The following is a 20,513-nucleotide window of genomic DNA, read 5'->3' on the forward strand; positions in this document are numbered from 1 at the left end:
ATCGACAGTATGAAAAAAATACTGTACTGCATAATAATAAAATAAATAATAATAGTTAAAATAATAATTATTAAATAAAAATAATAGTACACAAAATAATAATAGGTAATAAATAAAATTTTTTTTATTTCAAAAAACACAGTTCGGATTACTGGAGGGTTCGGACTAAAGAGGTTCGAATTAGCAAAATACCACTGTATACTATTCCAATGAATCAACTTCATACCCAAGAGCTTCAAAATCTTCACATGGACTACTATTTTCCACTTACACTCTTAAAGGACACAATTACTCTGCTATCATTAACAGTATTCCATATACTCTCTTCACCTTCCTATCCTTTTGGAATATTCTTTATACTATCATTTCTAGTCCGGACAGTATGTCATCTTCAGACATCCAAGCTACATTTACACTAATTATCTTTTGGCATACTGACTTTGTCAATGCTATAAACTCAGTCCCTTTCTTTTTGATATGCCTTACATTTGTATACAAACATAACACTTCCCTCACGCTTCCACTCGGAGGCCATCCCACCAACACGCTATACTGCTATAGTAGATTTCTCCCTTCAAATCTGACTATCCCCTGATCTTGATTCTCATTAATATTTCTATCATCCCCACCCTTTTACACTGCATAATTCTGCCCTACCATAATCACTTCCTCACCTTTGCATGCACCATCTTCCTGTCCTTCCACAACCTGATTCTCAACTGCTCTCTCTCTCTGATCTCTTAGCCATGCAAAATTCATATAGGCCTTATGCTCATCAGCACAGTGCTAACATCAGCTTTAACCCAATCTAATTTCTTTTCAAATTAATCCATACATTCACATGGATATCAGTAGGTTGCTTAGACGGATAAAAGAGAATAGTGTGATAGGAAAGATAGTAAGCGTGTTGTCTAGGTATGACAGTGGTGAGATGAGGTGGAAAGCAAGGATTATGAATGATATTAGCTGAGATGTGCGAGGAGAAAGGAGTACAGTTTGTTAATGTGTGGAATGAGTTTGAAGGATGAAGTGAATTAATAAGAATGATGGACAGCATTTGAGTGGTTTGGTGTGAGTCGCTTGGAGAGACTGCTGCTGGAAAGTAGAGAAGCGAGTACAGAGAATAATCTAATCAAGTGGGAAGCGATGTGGGAGAGTAAGACAGGAGAGATTGAAGAGATAGTTATGAATGAGGAAGTGAGTGGCATGAGTACAGAGAACAAGAGAATGGGTGTGCAAGAGGAACAGGGAAACAGGGAGGCTCAGGGCAGACACGAGAACCCAGTGTGAGAAAGGTGGATGACCTGGGATCAAGAGGAAACAGTTGGACTTGAAGAGGGTTCTAAAATGAATAAACAGAAAGGGAAATGGCTCCAGGAAATGAGCAAGGAAAAATCACATCGAATGAGTGGTATTAGTGGAACTAGCTGTAGATCCAGGAATGAGCTGGTGTATTTGTATATAAAAATAAGAAACAAGGCAGATGAAACAGTTGCATTAATTGAGTCTGTTCATCCAAAAGTTTTTGGAATAAGTGAGACATGGTTAGATGAGGACGACATCCTGCCACAAATAGAGATGGAAGGGTATGATGTGTTTTGTAAGGATAGAAAGGGTAAAAAGGGAGGGAGAGTGCTATTGATGATAGAGAAAGAGTTATGTCCATACAAAGTAGAGATGCAAGAGGGAAGCAGTGCTAGTGGTTATGAGGCAGTATGGTGTGAGATAGAGGTAAATAGAATGAAATACTTAGTTGGATGTTGTTATAGACCTGGTAATGTGGATGGTAGTGACTATGAAATGTATAATCAAATTAGCCAAGCAAATAAAAAAGGGTGTTCATTATGGGTGATTTTAATTTTGGCAATATAGACTGGAAGGATGAGATAGCAACTGGAAGTAAAAAAAAAAAACAAGTTTCTTCAGTTTATGAGGGACAACTACCTCAGACAGTATGTAACAGAGGGCACAAGCGGATTGAGGGTCTTGGATTTGATCATCTTATCAGAGAAAGGAATTATAAATGAGGTGTCTAATCACCCAGCAATTGGTGAGAGTGACCACGAGGTGATTACCTGGGTGGTTGCCAGCAGTGTGACCACCTCTGTGAGAAAGGTGTATATATATGGAACTACATACAAGGTGGGGGGGAGAGGGGGTGTGATAATGAAGAGATCAGGAGACAGCTTGCGGGTGTAGCATGGAATGAGGAGTTAGCTGGAAAAGAGATCAATGTAGCTTGGGGGATTTTCAAGAACTATCTAGTAGAAGCAATATCTAAATGTATTCCAAGGGTTAGAAGGTTAAATAAGGTAGGTGTGAAATGGATGAATAAAGAGATTAAGCATGCGATACAGAGAAAAAGGGCATTATGGAGGCAGTATAAGAGAAGTGATGGTAACCAATTCCATGAGATTACAAAGACCCGGCAAGGTGGGTGACTTGGTTGGTGAGTGTAGCTAAAGAGAGGTATGAACAGCAGTTAGCTAATGAAGCCAAAAAGAATCCTATGGAGGTCTTTCGATATGCAGCCAGCAAAAAAAAAAAAAAGAATGATTATGGCAGGATGACAATGATTGGATAAAATGGTATAAAGACAGCTGTTGTAGAAGATGAAGTGGAGATACTTAAATATGCAGTTCACAAAGGTCTTTCAATCTTGTGAATGTGACTTCATGGTGAGATTGAGAGTAGTTGATGATGGGGAGAAGAGACAGACTAAGTGAGCAAGAGGTGTATGGGGAGTTGAGCAAACTAGATGATAATAAGGCAAGTTCCTAAGGAGTGGAAGGAGGGCAAGGTTGTGCCGCTTCATAAGGGAGGTAATAGAACTTAAGCATTAAATTATAGGCCTATCTTTGTGGTTAAGTTGTTGGAGAAGCTTGTAGAAACTAGGATCCAGAATTGGGTTGACAACAATGGTGTTATCTTTGATGGACAGCATGGATTTGCTAAAGAAAGGTCATGTTTTAGTGATCTACTTACTTATTACAATAAGGTGACTGCTTCCTTTGACAGAGGAGAAGGATACACAATAATACACAGATTTTGCAAAGGCTTTGATAGATTACCACATGATAAGTTGATAGTCAAACTAGAGTGGATGGGGTTGATATTAGATTAGTGCATTGGATTGGAGACTGGGTATATGATAGGTATCAGCAAGTTGTTTATGGGAGAGTAATATCCAGGAAAAGGAAAGTCACTAGTGGTGTGCCTCAGGGATGGGGTCTGTTTTAGGGCCATTACTGTTTAATTTAGAAAGTAGAAAGTATTTCACAAAGGTCTTTCTACATCTATATCTCCTCCTGAGATTTTTATTTAATAAGGTTATAACACCTTATGGTAACTTGTTTTGGTAAAATACTTACAAGCTCTGCATTACTAAATCTTGGTATTTCTAGCCTGGCTCCCACTGATGAGACCTCAATAAAGGTCGAAACCGGTCTGGGTAGTGGCCCCTTGCCTTTAATACAAAACATCATACATCCCCTTCTTGGCATTAAGGGTAAATATTAAGATTAGTGATCAGAGCTTGCTCCACTTTTACCATGAGTTGCCTTGGTCTTGCACTACCTGTGGGATCAGCTAGTCTTGCATAAATTGCAGGTGCAAACTTGACATTTTGTCTGTTTGCTTACTTGGAAAAAATGGAGTAAAACCAGGTTTAAAATTGCTTGGTATCTTTAACATACTGTTTAATTTGTATATTAATGATATTGGCGAAGATTTGGATGGAGATATTTAGTTTTTTGCAGATGATGCAAAGTTGGGACGAACCATGAAGAGTAGAGAAGATGTTGTGGCCTTACAAGAAGACTTGAATAAATTGAGTGATTGGGCACGGGAATGGGGATGCAAGTTCAATGTTGGAAAATGTAAGGTTTAAAAATTTGGGAAACAAAGATGGGATGCAGAATTTATACTTGGTGAGAATATATTGTTGGAGGTAGAGGAAATAAGAGATCTTGGGGTGATAGTGGATAAGGATCTGAAATTTAGGGGACACATTGCCAAAATTGTGAAGACAACACAAAGACTTCTGGGAATGATGCAGAGGATACTGACTTGTAGAGGTAGGGAGATTCTTGTTCCATTGTAGAAGGCTTTGATTAGGCCACACATGGACTACTGAGCCCAGATCTGGTCATCTGGTTTTCAGAAGGACGAAGAGATGTTGGAAAAGATCTAGAGGTGACTAAGGTAGTTTCTGACCTTTGGAATGTTGAATATGAGAAAAGATTGAGAAGATGCAATTTACAGAGTCCTGTGGATAGGAGGAAGAGTGGAGATATGATAGAGACCTACAAGTTAGTAAAGGGTTGTTATAGGATCAATGTTGGGGAGGTTCTACAGTAAACAGTGGGAGATCAGGGGAGAACCAGAGGTCATCCCTGGAAACTGTATAAATAGGGTGTGAGCAGGGGAGTGAAAAGAAGGTTTTTTGCATGCAGAGTTGTGAATGATTGGAATGCCTTGCCTGAGAGTGTGGTGTCTGCAGAGAATTTGAGTGTGTTTAAAGCACAGCATGACAAGCTGTATATATGATAATAGGACCTCCTAGATGAGTCTTTGACTCCATGGGGTCATGGGTGATTAGAATAATAATAATAAATTGAACAACCTTTACCTGACATGATTCAATCTTGTCGTTCAGTCATTGCTCTCCTTCTCAGCTCACTATTATCATATCTGGGCAAAAAACATAAATACTTTCCCAATGCTATTATTATTCACCTCCTGGAACTTCTTCAAATCTCTTTCCACATTCTTTGTCTCACTATCCAACTCGTTTTTGCCTACCCTTACCGCTTTTCCAATGTCCATTCCTTCCTTCTCTCTCTCCATGCAAAGCATCAGATATTCAATTCAATGTACCATCTGGAAAATATGTCTTATGTATTTTATTGTTTTCCGCATCTTTAATGACTGAATTTTCATATAAAGCTATCCTGTCATCGTTGGGTACTTGCTTCTTCCTATTAACTTCCTTCTCATTTATATCAGTTAATCTTTTCATTAGATGTACAATTTCCTCCTCCATCCATTTAACCTCACTCTTTATTTTCATTAACTCTTGCCTAAGCTTCTCACCTTTATCACTATCAATCATCAGTACATCTATCCATTTTCTGATAACTTCTGGTGACACTGTTCTCATTTTTTGGAATATTCTAACATATCACCTCAATTCTCACACACTGTAATGTGTTCCTTCTTTCATTTAACCCAATGATTCACAAATCTTTCACAATTCTGGATGCATGCATGTAACAATTATTGCAGCCTATCCATTGCAAAAACTTTAGGGCAAAACTATCTCTGAATTGAAACATACGAGAGTAGTTTGAAAAGTTCTCGGCCTTGACCATAGATGGCAATACCATTAGCAAGATTTTTCTTTTTCTAAGTTGGTACATCTGTCATAAAGATCCATGTGAAAATTCAAGTCAATCTATCAAGTAGATTGTTTCATACTGTATCCCTTGAAATGGATAAAATTGAGTATCGTGATAAAATTCCTTGTAAAAGAAGGTTTAACGACAAAAGAAATTCATTCGAAGTTCATAAAAGTTTGACAATTAAGAAATAAGCTGCCGAATTTAAACATGGCCATACCAGCCTTAAAGATGATCCACGTGAAGGATGTCCAAAAAGTGTAACAACACCAGAAATCATTGATCAAGTGCACAATATGGTTTTGGATGACCGACGAGTCAAAGGGCATGAAGTTGCTAAGACGACTATAGGCATTTCAAAAGAACGTGTAGAATATATTTTTGCATGAAGAATTGCAAATGAAAAAGCTTTGGGCAAGATGGGTGCCGTGCTTGCTCACAGCAGATCAAAAATGCACTAGCATGAAAATCTCTGAAGAGTGCTTGAAGCATTTTAACAAGAATAAAACTGATTTTGTGCATCAATTTATTACTATGGATGAGACTTGGATTCACCATTACACACCAGAATCCAAACAGAAGCCGGTTATTCAGCACCAAAGAAGACAAAGTTGGTTCCATCAGCAGGAAAGGTCATGGCATCAGTGTTTTGGTTTTGGGATGCTAAAGGCATTTTGTTTATTATCTTGAAAAGGGTAAAACAATAACCAGGGAATATTATTCTGATCTTTTAACCAGACTAGATGAAAAAATTTGTGAGAAAAGACCTGGTTTGTAGAAGGCAAAAATCATCTTTCATCAGGAAAATGCACCTACCCATAAAAGTGTTTTTGGCAATGGGGAACCCTATTCCCCAGATCTGGCTCCCTCTGACTTCTATCTAATCCCAAAACTAAAACTCTTCCTTGCTGGTTAGAGTTTTTCTTCGGATCAAGAGGTGATTGCAGCTGTAGAGGGGGAGGGGTATTTTGCAGATCTTACCGAGAACCACTACAGGGAAGGGATAATGGCACTGGAGCATCGCTGGAATAAATGCATTAGTCTTAAGGGAGATTATGTTGAAAAATAAAAATAATTTTGAAATTATAAATCTGTTTTTTCATTGTTAGGCCTAGAACTTTTCAGACCACCCTCATATGTGCTTCTTTACTGCTACAATTTTTGTAACATTGACTAGCATGTTAATCCAAACAATCAATAATAAGAAGAAGAATAGAGAAAATGGAGACAGAGGATTAGCTGAAGAATTCAATAATCACTTTTCCACAGAATTGACAACTCCATATATCTTTTTCCTGCTTATGAAAATGAAATCAAAAGTGTTATAGTTAGCCTAAAAAACCAAAACTTCAGGATACGAAGATATTAATACTAGCATTGTCAAAGAATGCCAAATGTACATTACGGAATCCCCACTATACATTTTTAACTTATCACTGATGACAGGCATTTTCCATTGGATTTTAAGAGGGCCGTAGTTGAACCGATTTACAAAAAACAAAAATACAGAACTGATCTCCCTTCTACTGGTCATTTCAAAAATATTAGAGAAATTGGTAAAAATTAGACTCATGAAATTTTTGGACAAAAACAACTTCTTTTCAAAGAATCAATTTGGGTTCAGCCAAAAGTTTAGCAAAGAACATGGTTTGCTGAACTTTACAAACACAGTTTATACCTCCCTAGCTGAACATAGAAAAAGACATAGAGGCCAGAATCACCAATGCTTGGAGCCAGTGGGGTTTTAAAAGAGTGAATGAAGGGAAACCTACCAATCAGCCTAAAATGCAAACTTCATAATACAATCATACTACCCATTCTAACCTATGGATCACAAACATGTCACAAACAACTAAACAAGCAACCAAGCTAAGAACATGCCAAAGAGCAATGGAAAGAAGTGTGTTAAACATCAAAATTATAGAAAAAGAAGAGCCCTAGAAAAAGACAGAAAACAAAAGTCACAGATGTCATAAGAACAGTAAAATCCTAAAATGGAAATGGGCAGGGCACTTGATGAGAAAACAAGATGATACATGGGATAAACTCACCATTTACTGGATACCTAGAGAGGGAAAGAGAACTAGAGATAGACAGAAGACTAGATGGAGAGATTAACTTATTTTAACAGCAGGACCAACCTGATCGAGAACAGCCCAAAATAGAGCTGAATGGAATAACATGGGGGGGGGGGGGGGCTTTGCCTAGCAGTGGGATTCTACAGGCTAATTCTACAGCAGCAACAACAAGATGAACGTAAACTAACATTAGCAGTATTTTTAGACCTACACAAAGCTTTTGACACTGTATCACATGAAATTTTAATAAAAAAATTAGAAGTCATAGGAATACAAGGTACTGTATTCCTATGACTTCTAATGTACTGCCTTAAACTGGTTCAAAAATTACTTAAATACTAGATCACAAATTGTAAAAATAAACAATAACTTTAGCAGTTCAAAAATGATAGACTGTGGTGTACCACAAGGATGTCTTAGTACCAATTTTATTTAATATGTCAATGACTTCTGCAATCTTAAACTGAACAGTAAAATAAATGCTTTTGCAGGTGATACTGTCTAAATTTTCCCTAGACACACAGCCAAACAAAAGCAAACCATAATGCATACTGATCTTTTAAAAGTAACAAAATGGCTCCAGTCATATAAACTCAGTCTGAATGTCTCAAAAACTAATTTGCAAATTTTAATTTGCAAAATACAACAGGTAAAATGAACTTCACTGCACAATTATTTTTGCATGATTGGAATTGCAGGACAAATTCAAATTGTAACTGTGCAGAAATAGAAAAAGTCATTATAATAACTTCCTTGGGATTAAAAATTGATAGTAATTGATAGTAAGCACACTACAATGTGGTGTTTTGAGTTGGGGAGGAATCTATTGCACTACACTGAACCTTCTATTTTTGACTCAGAACAAAGTAATTCACATCTTAACTAGAAATAAATACAAGGATACTGCAATAACCAATAAATACACCATACTAAACACACTACTCCTTCAATATTTACATGTTTATAGGGTACTGATACTCATAAAAAATGATAGCGAATATGCAAATATCAAACAAGATGCTTTCCTTAGTAGACATAAGGGCATAAAGCATATAGTTTTTCTAAAGCAAATAAAGAAGCAATACACAAACATTATACTTATTTGCACCAAAAATATTCATTACACTACCTTTAACAATAAGAAATTAAACTAACTTAAGCAAAAACAAAACTCTAATGAAAGAATATTTTCCCACAGAAACGAAGAAGCTCTGTTCAAAACAATTGTATAAATGATTGGCTTTAGCATATTTGTATTTATTCAAATACAAATATTTGAATCACCAGTTTTATGTGTAAAATGTAAAAGATTTAAATACTATTTAACTACTTTGTTTTATTTTGTTCCAACTTAATTAATGTTATGTAACTTTTTACTGTACATATTAGCATATTAGAGTTCTGGGCTGGTAAGCCAGTTCGCCTTCAATCCTGATGACTCACGACATGAGACAACAATGTGTTTGTCTCATGAAGGCAAACACACTGTTGGACATTTCAAAACAATGAAGAGACAATAACTACAATTATTATAAAAAAAAATATTCTTGTGAATGCGTGTCTAATTAAACATTATTATGCCACAAAGGCCATTAAAATAATTCATCTACTCAGAGCAGTTTCAACCTTTATTGAGGTCTCATCAGTGGGAGCCAAACCCAGAAGAGATACCAAGATTGAAGTAATGGAGAAGTCATATATATCCCATATATAAGTAGTGAAATAGTTTCACATCTTATTATTAAAATACTCTGGATTAGTGGCTCTTCCCGTAATTAATTAATGTGAAGTCATTAGCTTCTATATACAAGTAGCCTAGTCATAAAGAAACTTCATGTACAAATTTGGTTTGCTTATGCTTAGATAAAGGATTAAATAAGAATATAATTTCTTGGCATTTTTAATATTATTATTATGTGACACCTCAAGGGAGTCCAAAGACTCATCGAGGGAGGGCACCTACTCATCAACCTTTTGGTTGGAGAGTAGATAAGCTAACCACTCGGCCAGCATTTAAGCCGGATAATTAGCTTATGACAAATAATTGAGAAATTATGGGACTATAACAAGCATCTATTTTGCCTTCGCTGATCTTGATAAAGTATATGATGTGAAATAATAGGAAACACTGTATGAAATATTAACCACCTGACTGGCCATGGTGGATGAAATATAACAACAATCTCGTCATCATCATAATGCTAATTACGGGTAAAGACCATACTGGTCTGTTCCACTCTCATTATCCATCCAATATCCTTTTATGAGGTCTACTCAGCCTTCTCTTTCCAATTGGTTTATATTTTAGGCTTTGTATTCATGTTTATTTCAAAGGTATTTCAATTTCAATGGTAAACTTCATATCCTTGTTTTGATGAATGCAAATTGACATTAATGCAATGTAAATTGTAGCTGGTAGGGAAGTTGAATTTGTATGGTGTAAAAGAAATCTTATAAAGTGTGATTCACAGATGTACATAAATCAACAGTTATTATAAGAGGATTTTCAGGAAGACAAACTGATGTTAAATCAGATATAAGGCTTAGCTAGTTGGTAAAGTGGATAATATCTCTGCTCTCCAACCAATCGGTTATGGGTTTGAATCCTATAAGGAATGGATGTTTTTTGAATGGTACAAGATGAATTTCATTGCTTTGTGTAGAACAACTGTTCCACCCCTCTCCATTTATGGAAGGTCTGAGAGGAGAGTTTCTGGATCTGGTAAAAAAAAAATAAAAATCGATTAATACATTTTTGTGAGTGGAGTCGCATAAAAAAAAAGGCAGGGCTTTATGTTATCCCCACTGTTATTTATAAACTCAAAGGGCCAAACTACTAAGCGGTATTAAATCTGATATGCAAAGGAAAGATATTAAGCTCAGTTCTTTTATCCTATGCAGATGTATTATTTTCTTACATGCTACAAGTTTTCAAGGAACTTTAGTTACATTAAATAACAAATATGGCATGGAAATCAGTAATAAAAATTATGAATAGTGGTAAGAAAACAGAAAACAAACTGAATTCTGAATAGACTTATAGAAAAGGTTATTCATTTTAAATATTCAGTTGTTAGTGATTATGAAAAATGTATAACCTGTTCACAATTTTTAGTGATTATAGCAAATTAAACATCAATATAGATAACAGAATGAGGAAGGATGGTGTAGTAAGAAGCCAGCAGAGTGAGTGAGTGAGTGAGTGTGTGTGTGTATCAGGAACGAATTCTCCATGCTTGCTGAACAAGCTCATTACTTGAGAAAGAAGTAACATTTATTTGTTAATAAATGCATGCTTTTATAAGCATTTCATTTAGGCTTTTATTTTTGTAGACAGAAGACATCTTAAGCTTGCACGGCAATAATTGAGCTTTGCGTTGTGTGTCGAAGGCCGATGCTTGCTTGTCTAGTCAAAGCTACCTTGGCTTGCTTGGTTGTGGGAGCTTTCAGGTCCTCGCTGCAGCACTGTGATTTCATTTCGTGTGCACGCATAGCCATTTCTGCTCCCTTCACGTCGTCTTAAACACAGGCCATATGCAGTCAAAGTAGCTCTAGCCAGTGAGCTTCAGCCAGCCTTTACAAATGTGCGTGCTGCTTGGGAAAATTAAGTTACAACCAACTTTTTATGACGATGTTATTGACCAGTTCATAAAGAAGAAACATAGGGTAGAATTTGTATTCAAGTAGGTAAATTGAAAAAGATAGAATATCATTTGTAAAATAAATGTTGTATTTGTATGATTAAATGTACATAAATTTCTAAATATATAGTTTTAAATGGTCAGTAATTCATTATTTCACTAATCAGACTTCAATCACACCTCTCACTCCCTGAATGATAACAAGAGCAAGCATGAATTTCAAGACCAGCATTCGCTCCTGGTGTGTGTGTGTATATATATATGACAGCTCTCAAACCAATGCATATGGATAATAGAGCAGGATTTCTGGATCATACAGGATCTCTAGAGACCATATTAGAGTTCCAAGGTAATTTAGTGAAGATGACTGCTTATATCAATATTATAACTACAATAAAAATGAAGATATTAGAAAATAACTGAACATCATTGATATTCAACAATGTGTAAGAACAGCTAACCTAAGAGTGATCATCATAATCAAATTCCTGACAAATACCCTCAGGGGTGCTGGGGTCCTTAAATTAGCAAAACAATATAAAGCCAAATGGCAGAAAAGATCCCTAGAAGATAACAAGATATAGACAGACTGATACTGTTAGGAGTGCTTTAGAAGGCTAAAGATTTCATTAAATCAGAGACCTGAAAAATAATACACCAAGTCAGAAGAAATCTGTTGAGCAGAAACTAAAAATAAATTCTTAATTATGTTACTGTTCATAATTTATGGTACATCCTTAAAGGGATGTACTTAACTTAAAAGTTTATGTGCCAGAACACGAATTCACAATTACACAAATGAACATTTGAATGAAGATAAATGCCCCCCCCCCCCCCAAAGGCATTTTCAACAAAATAGAGGGTTCACATGCATAAAATGTTGTGAATAAACATGTGCTGGAGAATGAGGATTGGCAAATGTTTAACTATTTGCAGTATGTTTGCCGGCTTGCAGTGTGTGTGTAATGGCAAAGCTCTTATCTAAAAATATCTCATCTCATCTTCTTTATACCCTCTTTTACCTTGCAGTGTTGAGGGTCCAGTGATCATCGGACCTCACTCTGTTTACAGGATAAAGTGGTCAGCCCTATGCCCCGGTGTATCCTATGGCCTGTAGTGTTAAGTTCTCAAGGCCAGTTTGCCTGCTTTGCGGGATGAAAACCCCCAGAATAAACTGGGGAAAAAACCCCGCTGTCTACACCCAAGACTGGCTAACTTGACTATGGCTGAGGAAGATCCTTCAGCTCCTCACGTCACCGACGGGAATCGAACCTAGGACACTCCTTCCCCAGGCATATGGTTGCGAAGCGCATAGCCACTAGGCTAACCGCGCGGAATCTAAAAATATTATTATTATTATTTGACATCTCCAGGGGGGTCCAAGGACTCATCAAGGAAGGGCACCTGCTTTACATCTTCATCTCCACCATTCAATCACTAATGCCATCTACTGCCGACCACCACTGGTATTTCCACAGGCAACCATGACCATGGAAGGATTTGAACCCGCAGCCTTTTGGCTGGAGAACGGATACGCTATCCACTCAGCCAACCAGCCAAGCATTTTACGAAAAAAAAAAAAAAAAACCTTATTTCTCAAAGTGATAAATAAGCAATATCAATAACATTTCTAAAAGTTAAAAAAAATGCTTACCTGTTCTTTAATTTTATCAAGGGAAATTTCTTTATCATGAATTTGATTTAATTTCTGTTTGCTGACATCTTCAATTTTAGCCTAAAGGTAAAAAAATTACACTTTAAAATGACAATTCAAACAGCAATACTATAATTAACTCCTTAGACGTATCCTCAAGGCATGTACAGGATACTATAAATAGTACTACTAATTCATATTATATTTTTATTAATTACTATTAAAAACTTTCAAATTAATCTGTTATTTGTCAGGACACAAAAACTATCAGATCTTACATTTCACTTCTAAGGCACTGCTAACTATAACAATCCAACTTGATCTTGATCTTCTCCATTCTTTTTCTGTGATCAAAAAACTCTTTTGCTAACCTTATGTCTCTCTCTTTCTGTTTCAGTGACGTTATCATCTTGTATCAACACTGCTTACACATTCTTGAAAGATACTGAGTTCCTTTCTAATCTTCATTTTTCACATTATTCTGCCATTGGCACCACCTGTTTACCCTCCTAGTATCGCTAGTCTTTTATCAACAGTTATTTCTAACCTAACTCTGAGATCCATAAGTAAAAAATTGTCACAGGATTTATTCAATTTGGGTAAAAAGTCTGAAGGCACTTATGATTTATTTTATTTTTTATTCTTATTTATTGTTAACGTAGCTCCCACTCAAGAAAATTTTTGGCAAACCAATAGTACATTCGCCCTGGGTGGGCTAAATTTTTTTTTTCCTTTTTTTTTTTTTTAAATTAATTATATATATATTTACCTGGTCTCAAAATCCTACTATAGAGACCAAACATGGAACTTTTTCAGGCCTTCAACAAGTGGGGTAGTGATGAAATTCTTCTCATCCTAAAGAGAATCATAAAAATCCATGCTCGTGGCAGGATTTGAACCAACAGATGGCTAGTTGGAGAGTGGATGCACTAACTACTTAAGTCAACCAAAGCCAGCTATTTCTGAGTATAACATCATGATCTGCATGAAGCAGAACTGACTTGAATATTTCCAATTTTCATATCAGTTTTTCGTCATAGTGTGATTCATATAATGATAAATAACAGTCAAGAAATTCTGCACTTGATTTTACATCAAACCATCTTCCTGTATATTCTTTAATTCTAATTGCTCGATTACAACTTACAGCAAAGGCTATGTATATTGTTGTATATAATGTCCCATGCACACCATGTAATTGTAGTGCATTAAATAGCTGTTCTCTTGGCACTCCATTATATAAGCCTTTTACAGATCTACAAAATTTAAATAGACATTCTTGTTATATTTCCAGTTCCTCACCTATCTCAAAGTAAAAATCTGGTCCTGACAACTTTTCATTTTGCCTGAATCCAGATTTTTCTTTCCTAAGCTTTGCTTTCATAATTATCTTAGCACTTCTCAAGCAAGCATGCATAAATCTTATCTGGGAGCAAAATTACTACAACTTGTACACTGTTTTATCAGCCAAAAGGTCAATAGGATACTCATCTGTAAAAATGCAGATTAGTATATGAAAACTTTACTTTACTCAGACTAATTACAGGTCTTTCCATTCTACAAACAATATATCATCACTTATTTTATGACCTGGAAGAGGTTAGGTGATTCATAATACCTATGAAGCAACATGATGTACAATTGAGACTGTAAAAAAGATATAATATAGTGTAGCAGAGTAGTATAGTCGGTCTTTATGTTGAATTTCTTCAAAATCTTAGCTAGTTTTGGGGTAAGAGAGCTGATAAATGGTAACTGTATATGAGTGATAGGGTTGGAATCATCCTCTTGTCGAGGATGTTGGCGTGGTCTCAAACGTTTGTGATGTTACGAGACGAACATCCATTATTTAAGAAGGTATTTTTCAGGAAGTTAAGCTATGTTTAAAGGTCTTCTTCTGTGGAAGTGAGACATCTTGCTCGATGGGCGAGGGTGGAGATGATGCCCAGTTTCTGAGGTAGGAAGTGATGAGAAGAACCATGTAAATATCTATCAGTGTGGGTGGTTTTTCGAAAAACTGAAAATTTAAGACAGTCAAGAAATCTGTTGATCTTTAGATCCAAGAAGGGGAGAATGCCGTTAATCTTTAGTTCTGATGTGAATTTAATGTTCTGATGTTGGTTATTTAAATGGTTTAGAAAGTTTTGCAGTTCCTCTAAACTATGTCCCCAGATAAGGAAGACGTCATCAATGTAGCGTAACCACAGTTTAGGTTTCAAAGTAGCTTCAAAGTAGCTGAGGAAATAGCTTTCTCTTCAAAATCTTCCAGAAAAATGTTAGCTAAGACTGGGGATAGAGGGCTGCCCATAGCTAAACCGCTAGTCTGTTTGTATATTTTATCTTCGTAGCAGAAATAGCCGGAATTGCTGCAATGAGTTAGAAGAGCAAACGTTTTTTTTAGAAACCTTGTCCTTAAGAAGGGTCAGAACTTCATCTGTAGGTACATTCGTAAACAGAGATACGATGTCAAAACTCACCATTCCAGAGTCTAAAAGATTCAAATTTTTTATTTTTGAGATGAAATCTTCAGAGTTTTTGATGAAGGAGGAGGAATTGCCAACTAAATGTTTTAAAGAAGCTGCAAGATATTTAGACAGATTGTACGTAGGTGAGTCAATCTCTTCCATAACAGGTCTTAAAGGAGTGTCAGCCTTATGGATCTTAGGCAAGCCGTACAACCGAGGAATGAGGGGATGGAGAGAGCGGAGAGATAGTCTTGTGTGTCTAGGAAGTTCAGAAGTTGATTTCAGAAGATTGTTTGTAGGTTATTAAGTTCTCTTGTGGGATCACTTTCTAGCATAGAATACGTATTAGAACTTAATAAGTTGTTAATCTTTGAATGGTAGTCAGCTTTGTCTAAGATTACAGTTGCATTCCCTTTATCAGCAGGTAAGATAATAATGTCATTGTTGTTACGAAGTTGGTGTATTGCTTTCCTTTTGGCGATAGATTATCTGTAGGACGACGACTGTTGTTTATGGTAAAGATGGCATCGATCCTAAGTAGATTCGCAGTTTGTTTTGGTAATTGTGCAGCTGCCTCAACTTTCATAAGAAAGAGTTCTTTAGGAATGAAGGTCGGAGAAGGAACGAAGTTAAGGCCCTTTGAGAGCACACTAAGTTCTGCAGGAGAAAGTGTGTGAGAGGATTTGTTAATCACAACATTTTTTAAATTTTGTGAGTTGATATGGGATTGGCGAGTTTGTTCCTGTTTAAGTTGGTTGAATTTTCTGATAAGAATTAATTTGTTGGAGAGTTGCGATCTAGAAGCACGGAGAGAGCTCATGTTTTTAATATCAATATACAAACAAACTAGCGGTTTAGCTATGGGCAGCCTTCTATCCCCAGTCTTAGCTAACATTTTTCTAGAAGATTTTGAAGAGAAAGCTATTTCCTCAGCTACTTTGAAACCTAAACTGTGGTTATGCTACATTGATGACGTCTTCCTTATCTGGGGACATAGTTTAGAGGAACTGCAAAACTTTCTAAACCATTTAAATAACCAACATTAGAACATTAAATTCACATCAGAACTAAAGATTAATGGCATTCTCCCCTTCTTGGATCTAAAGATCAACAGATTTCTTGACTGTCTAAAATTTTCAATTTTTCGATAAACCACCCACACTGATAGATATTTACATGGTTCTTCTCATCACTTCCCACCTCAGAAACTGGGCATCATCTCCACCCTCGCCCATCGAGCAATATGTCTCACTTCCACAGAAGAAGACCTTCAAACAGAGCTTAACTTCCTGAAAAACACCTTCTTAAATAATGGATGTTCGTCTCGTAACATCACTTAACGCTTGAGACCATGCCAACATCCTCGACAAGAAGATGATTCCAACCCTATCACTCATATACAGTTACCATTTATCAGCTCTCTTACCCCAAAACTAGCTAAGATTTTGAAGAAATTCAACATAAAGACCGACTATACTACTCTGCCAAAACTGCATTCTTTTCTGAGTCGACCAAAACCAAAACGCAACCAACTGCATTTTCCTGGTGTTTATAAAGTTTTGTGCGACTGTGGTCGACCTTATTTTTGCCAGACAGATAAAGCTGTTTCACTTCATCTTGAGGAACATGGATGTGACATCTCTTACAGTAGAACATGAGTGAGCGCCCTTTCCAGTCATGTCCTCTTCTCGGCAAACTCTAACCTTGAAGAACAGCCACAGCAAGTTGACTGGGAACGCACTACTAATTTATATATATGCAAGGATGAATTCGAAAGAAGAATCATCGAATCAAAAGAAATAGTTCTAGACCCCTTCACATTTGAACAACAATATAAGCTACAATTTGCCTGATTCCCATAGCGCAGTAATCCAGTACTGGCACTCTAAAATTAGCTGTCGCACACATTCAACTCATGCCAACGGTGGCACGCGGTCACCTATTCAAATATGACTGTTACTATTCTGCTTTTTATTAAGCTGGAAAGGCCATGTTTTTTACCTTGTTATTTTTATATATTATGTTTTCTTATTTCTCACCTGAAGAAGTCGGAGCACCGATGAAACTAGTCGTGATGTATTAAAGGTTTTTGTTATACTTTCTCGGGTTCTAGTCAGTTAAATTTATTTTTATAAATATATACACACCGAGTAAATCCTAATTTCAATAATATATATATATATATATATATATATATATATATATACACACACATACATACACACATACATACACACATATAAATCATATATATACATAATTATATATGAGCTTTACCCACCTTTACAATGAGTTGCCCTGGTGTTGCACCATCTTTAGACTTGAACTACGTTTCAGGCGCAAACTTAACTGTTTGCTTAAGTGGGATTAGGAGTAAAGTAACCATCATCATCAAATTCCTGCCATGTACCCCCAAGGGGTGTACAGGACATGACAGTACTACATGAAAAAATTACATCATTACTAATTTCCTATCTACAATTTTCCCCCAAATCACTCTGTTACTTGTCAAGACTCCAACATTATCAGATCTTATTTTTCTATTGTCTAAGGCACTTTGTACCGTATCAATCCACCTATATCTTGGTCTTCCTCTGGGTCGTTTTCCTGCCAACCTGGCAGAGAACACTTCTTTTGCTAATCTTTCCTCTCCCATTCTATTTAAGTGACCATACCAACTGAGATTAGCTCTGCTAACGCATTCCTGGATGCTGACAATGTCAAGTTTTTCCTAATATCCTCATTTTTAATATGATATTGCCATTCATGCCATCTGTTCACACCTCTAATCTTTCTCAGGACTCTCATATCTGTGGTCTCTAGTCTTTGGTCAAGTGTTTTACTTCTGACCCAGCTCTCAGATCCATAAGTTAAAACTGGTTTGAACACTGTCTTGTATACAGCTAATTTAGTGTTCCGACTAATTTCTTTCTTATTCCATATGAATTTATTCAATTGACTTCCCACCATACCAGCTTTGCTGATTCTGTTGTCTATTTCTATATTTAATTTACCATCTTCAGTAAAAATCGTGCCTAAGTAGCTGAAATGTTTTACTTGTTCCACAGGTTCTCCATTCACAACACAGTTGACATTTTCAATGATTCTGCTTATTTTCATTGTCTTTGTCTTTTTATTGCTGACCTTCATACCATATATATTACAACAGCTATTCAATTTAGTCAGAAAATCTTGCAGACTTGTAGTGGATTTATTTAGAAGTATAACATCATCCGCATAAAGCAAAGAGCTGACATTAACATCTCCAATTTTGATATCAGGTTTAATACCACATTCCTTCATAATGTGATCCATATAGATAATGAATAACAGAGGGGATAATGTACATCCTTGTCTCACACCAGATTTAACATTAAACCATTTTCCTGTACTTCCTTCAATTCTAACTGCTGACTTACAACTCAAATAAAGACTAAGTACTGCTTGATATAATGCCCCATTGACACCATATAACTGCAGCGTATTGAATAGCTTCTCTCTTGGCACCTTGTCATATGCCTTTTCCAAATCGAAAAACCTTAAATACAGATCTTTGTTATATTCCCATGCTTTCTCGACTATTTGTCGTAAAGTGAAGATCTGATCCTGACAGCCTCTATCTGGCCTGAATCCAGCTTGTTCTTCCCCAAGCTTTTCTTCCACAATTCTTCTCAATCGTTTCTCAAGTATACTTGCATAGATCTTGCCAGGAACACTCAGTAGGGAAATACCTCTGTAATTCTCACATTCAGTTTTATTTCCCTTTTTATATATGGGTACTATGAGAGCTCTACTCCAATCATCGGGAATTCGTCCCTCTGTCCAGGCTTTCTGAACTATGAAGTGCAGTCACTGTAAGACTCTTATACCACCATACTTCAGCATTTCTGGTCGAATATCATCTACTCCTGCTGCCTTTCCACATTTCAAGCCTTTGATGACTTTTTCTACTTCAAGTATGGATATGTATTCCTGACTGCATGCCTGGTCAGTATTTTTTATCACTGTGCTGTCATCACTGCTTGTTTCATTTAGCAGTTTTTCAAAGTAATTACTCCATACTTCAAGGATATCTTTTTCTCCTGTTTTCATGTCACCTTTATCATCTCTAATTCCTTTTACAGCACTCTTTTCTCCATTCCTAAGCTTCTTCAACAACCTCCAGAATATTTTGCCACCTTCTTGATATTTATTTTCTATGTTCTTGCCAAAGTCCTCCCATGACTTTTGTTTAGCTAGTTTTACACAGTGTTTCGCTTTCTTACATTTGTCTCTGTATTCTCTAAGAGCAAAAGCTGACTTATTTGCCAGGAACTTTCGATATGATTTCTTCTTTTCCTTCACTGCCTCTTTAACTTCCTGTGTCCACCAGGGAGTTCTGAATTTTTTATCCTTGCACACAAACTCACCACATGCCTCTCTGCCAGAATCAATCAATGTTTTCTTCAGAGTTTGCCACCAAGGTTTGATTCCTGTTCTCAAACTCTTTCATTTTCTTTTCAATAATCTTTCTGTATTTTAGTCTACAGTTTACATCTGAGAGCTGCTCAACTTTTATTCACTTTAAAACTTTCTTACATGTTATTCTTTTCAATATGAAATTCAATTTTATCCTGCTCAAGACTAAATAGTGATCACTTCCGATTTCAAATCCTCTGTACACTCTGGTGTCCTGCACCAGGGAGAAAACATCACTATCAACAATAACATAGTCAATGAGACTTTTCTTATTCCTAGCCTCTTCTCTCCATGTGTATTTGTGCACATTTTTATGTTGGAACATTGTGTTAGTAATAACCAGTCCTTGTCCTGAGCAGAAATCCAACAGATATTTGCCATTATTATTAGCTTTGCTCTTTTCTCCAAATTTTCCCAAAATATTTTTGTATGTCTCACAATCATTTCCTACTCTGCTATTTAGATCCCCAACAAGGACCAACTTTTCCTTTTTCATTGTGTCAGTTGCTTTTTCTAAAGTGTCAAAAAATTCCTCCACTTCTCCCTTAGTAGAACCTTCTGTGGGACCATAGGCACAAATAAGTCTCATTGTCCAGTTCCCCATTCTCATATTTGCCCACATTACTCTACTTGAGACTGACTGCCATTCAAGAAGATTAGCCTCGTATTTTGTGTTGAATACTATGGCTAATTCTTCTTTTCCTTGATTGTCATTGCCTGAATATAACATTTTGTATTTATTGCTCAGAAAGATCTCACCAGTTTTGGTCTTTTTTGTTTCAGTCACCCCTATTATATATTGATCTGGTACTTATCTA

The 20,513-nt window shown here is 36.2% G+C and overlaps 1 protein-coding gene across 5 annotated transcripts in view; it reads right to left on the minus strand.

Annotated features, from left to right (window-relative positions):
• The window catches only part of rad50 (DNA repair protein rad50), a 664,851-nt gene that overhangs the window by 158,967 nt on the left and 485,371 nt on the right, over positions 1 to 20,513 (minus strand). For all 5 annotated transcript variants that reach the window (XR_016548684.1, XR_016548685.1, XM_090396855.1 and 2 more), the window contains exon 29: positions 12,773 to 12,853. Coding sequence is in view for 3 of the 5 variants with exons in the window: in XM_090396855.1 (XP_090252981.1) it covers positions 12,773 to 12,853 (81 nt within the window). In the remaining 2 variants the exon portion in view is untranslated. The remainder of the gene's footprint in view (positions 1 to 12,772; positions 12,854 to 20,513) is intronic.

The sequence above is a fragment of the Typopeltis vanoorti genome, chromosome 8 (assembly GCF_054136105.1).
Source record: "Typopeltis vanoorti isolate ZY-2024b chromosome 8, IOZ_Tvanoo_1.0, whole genome shotgun sequence".
Classification (NCBI taxonomy): domain Eukaryota; kingdom Metazoa; phylum Arthropoda; class Arachnida; order Uropygi; family Thelyphonidae; genus Typopeltis; species Typopeltis vanoorti.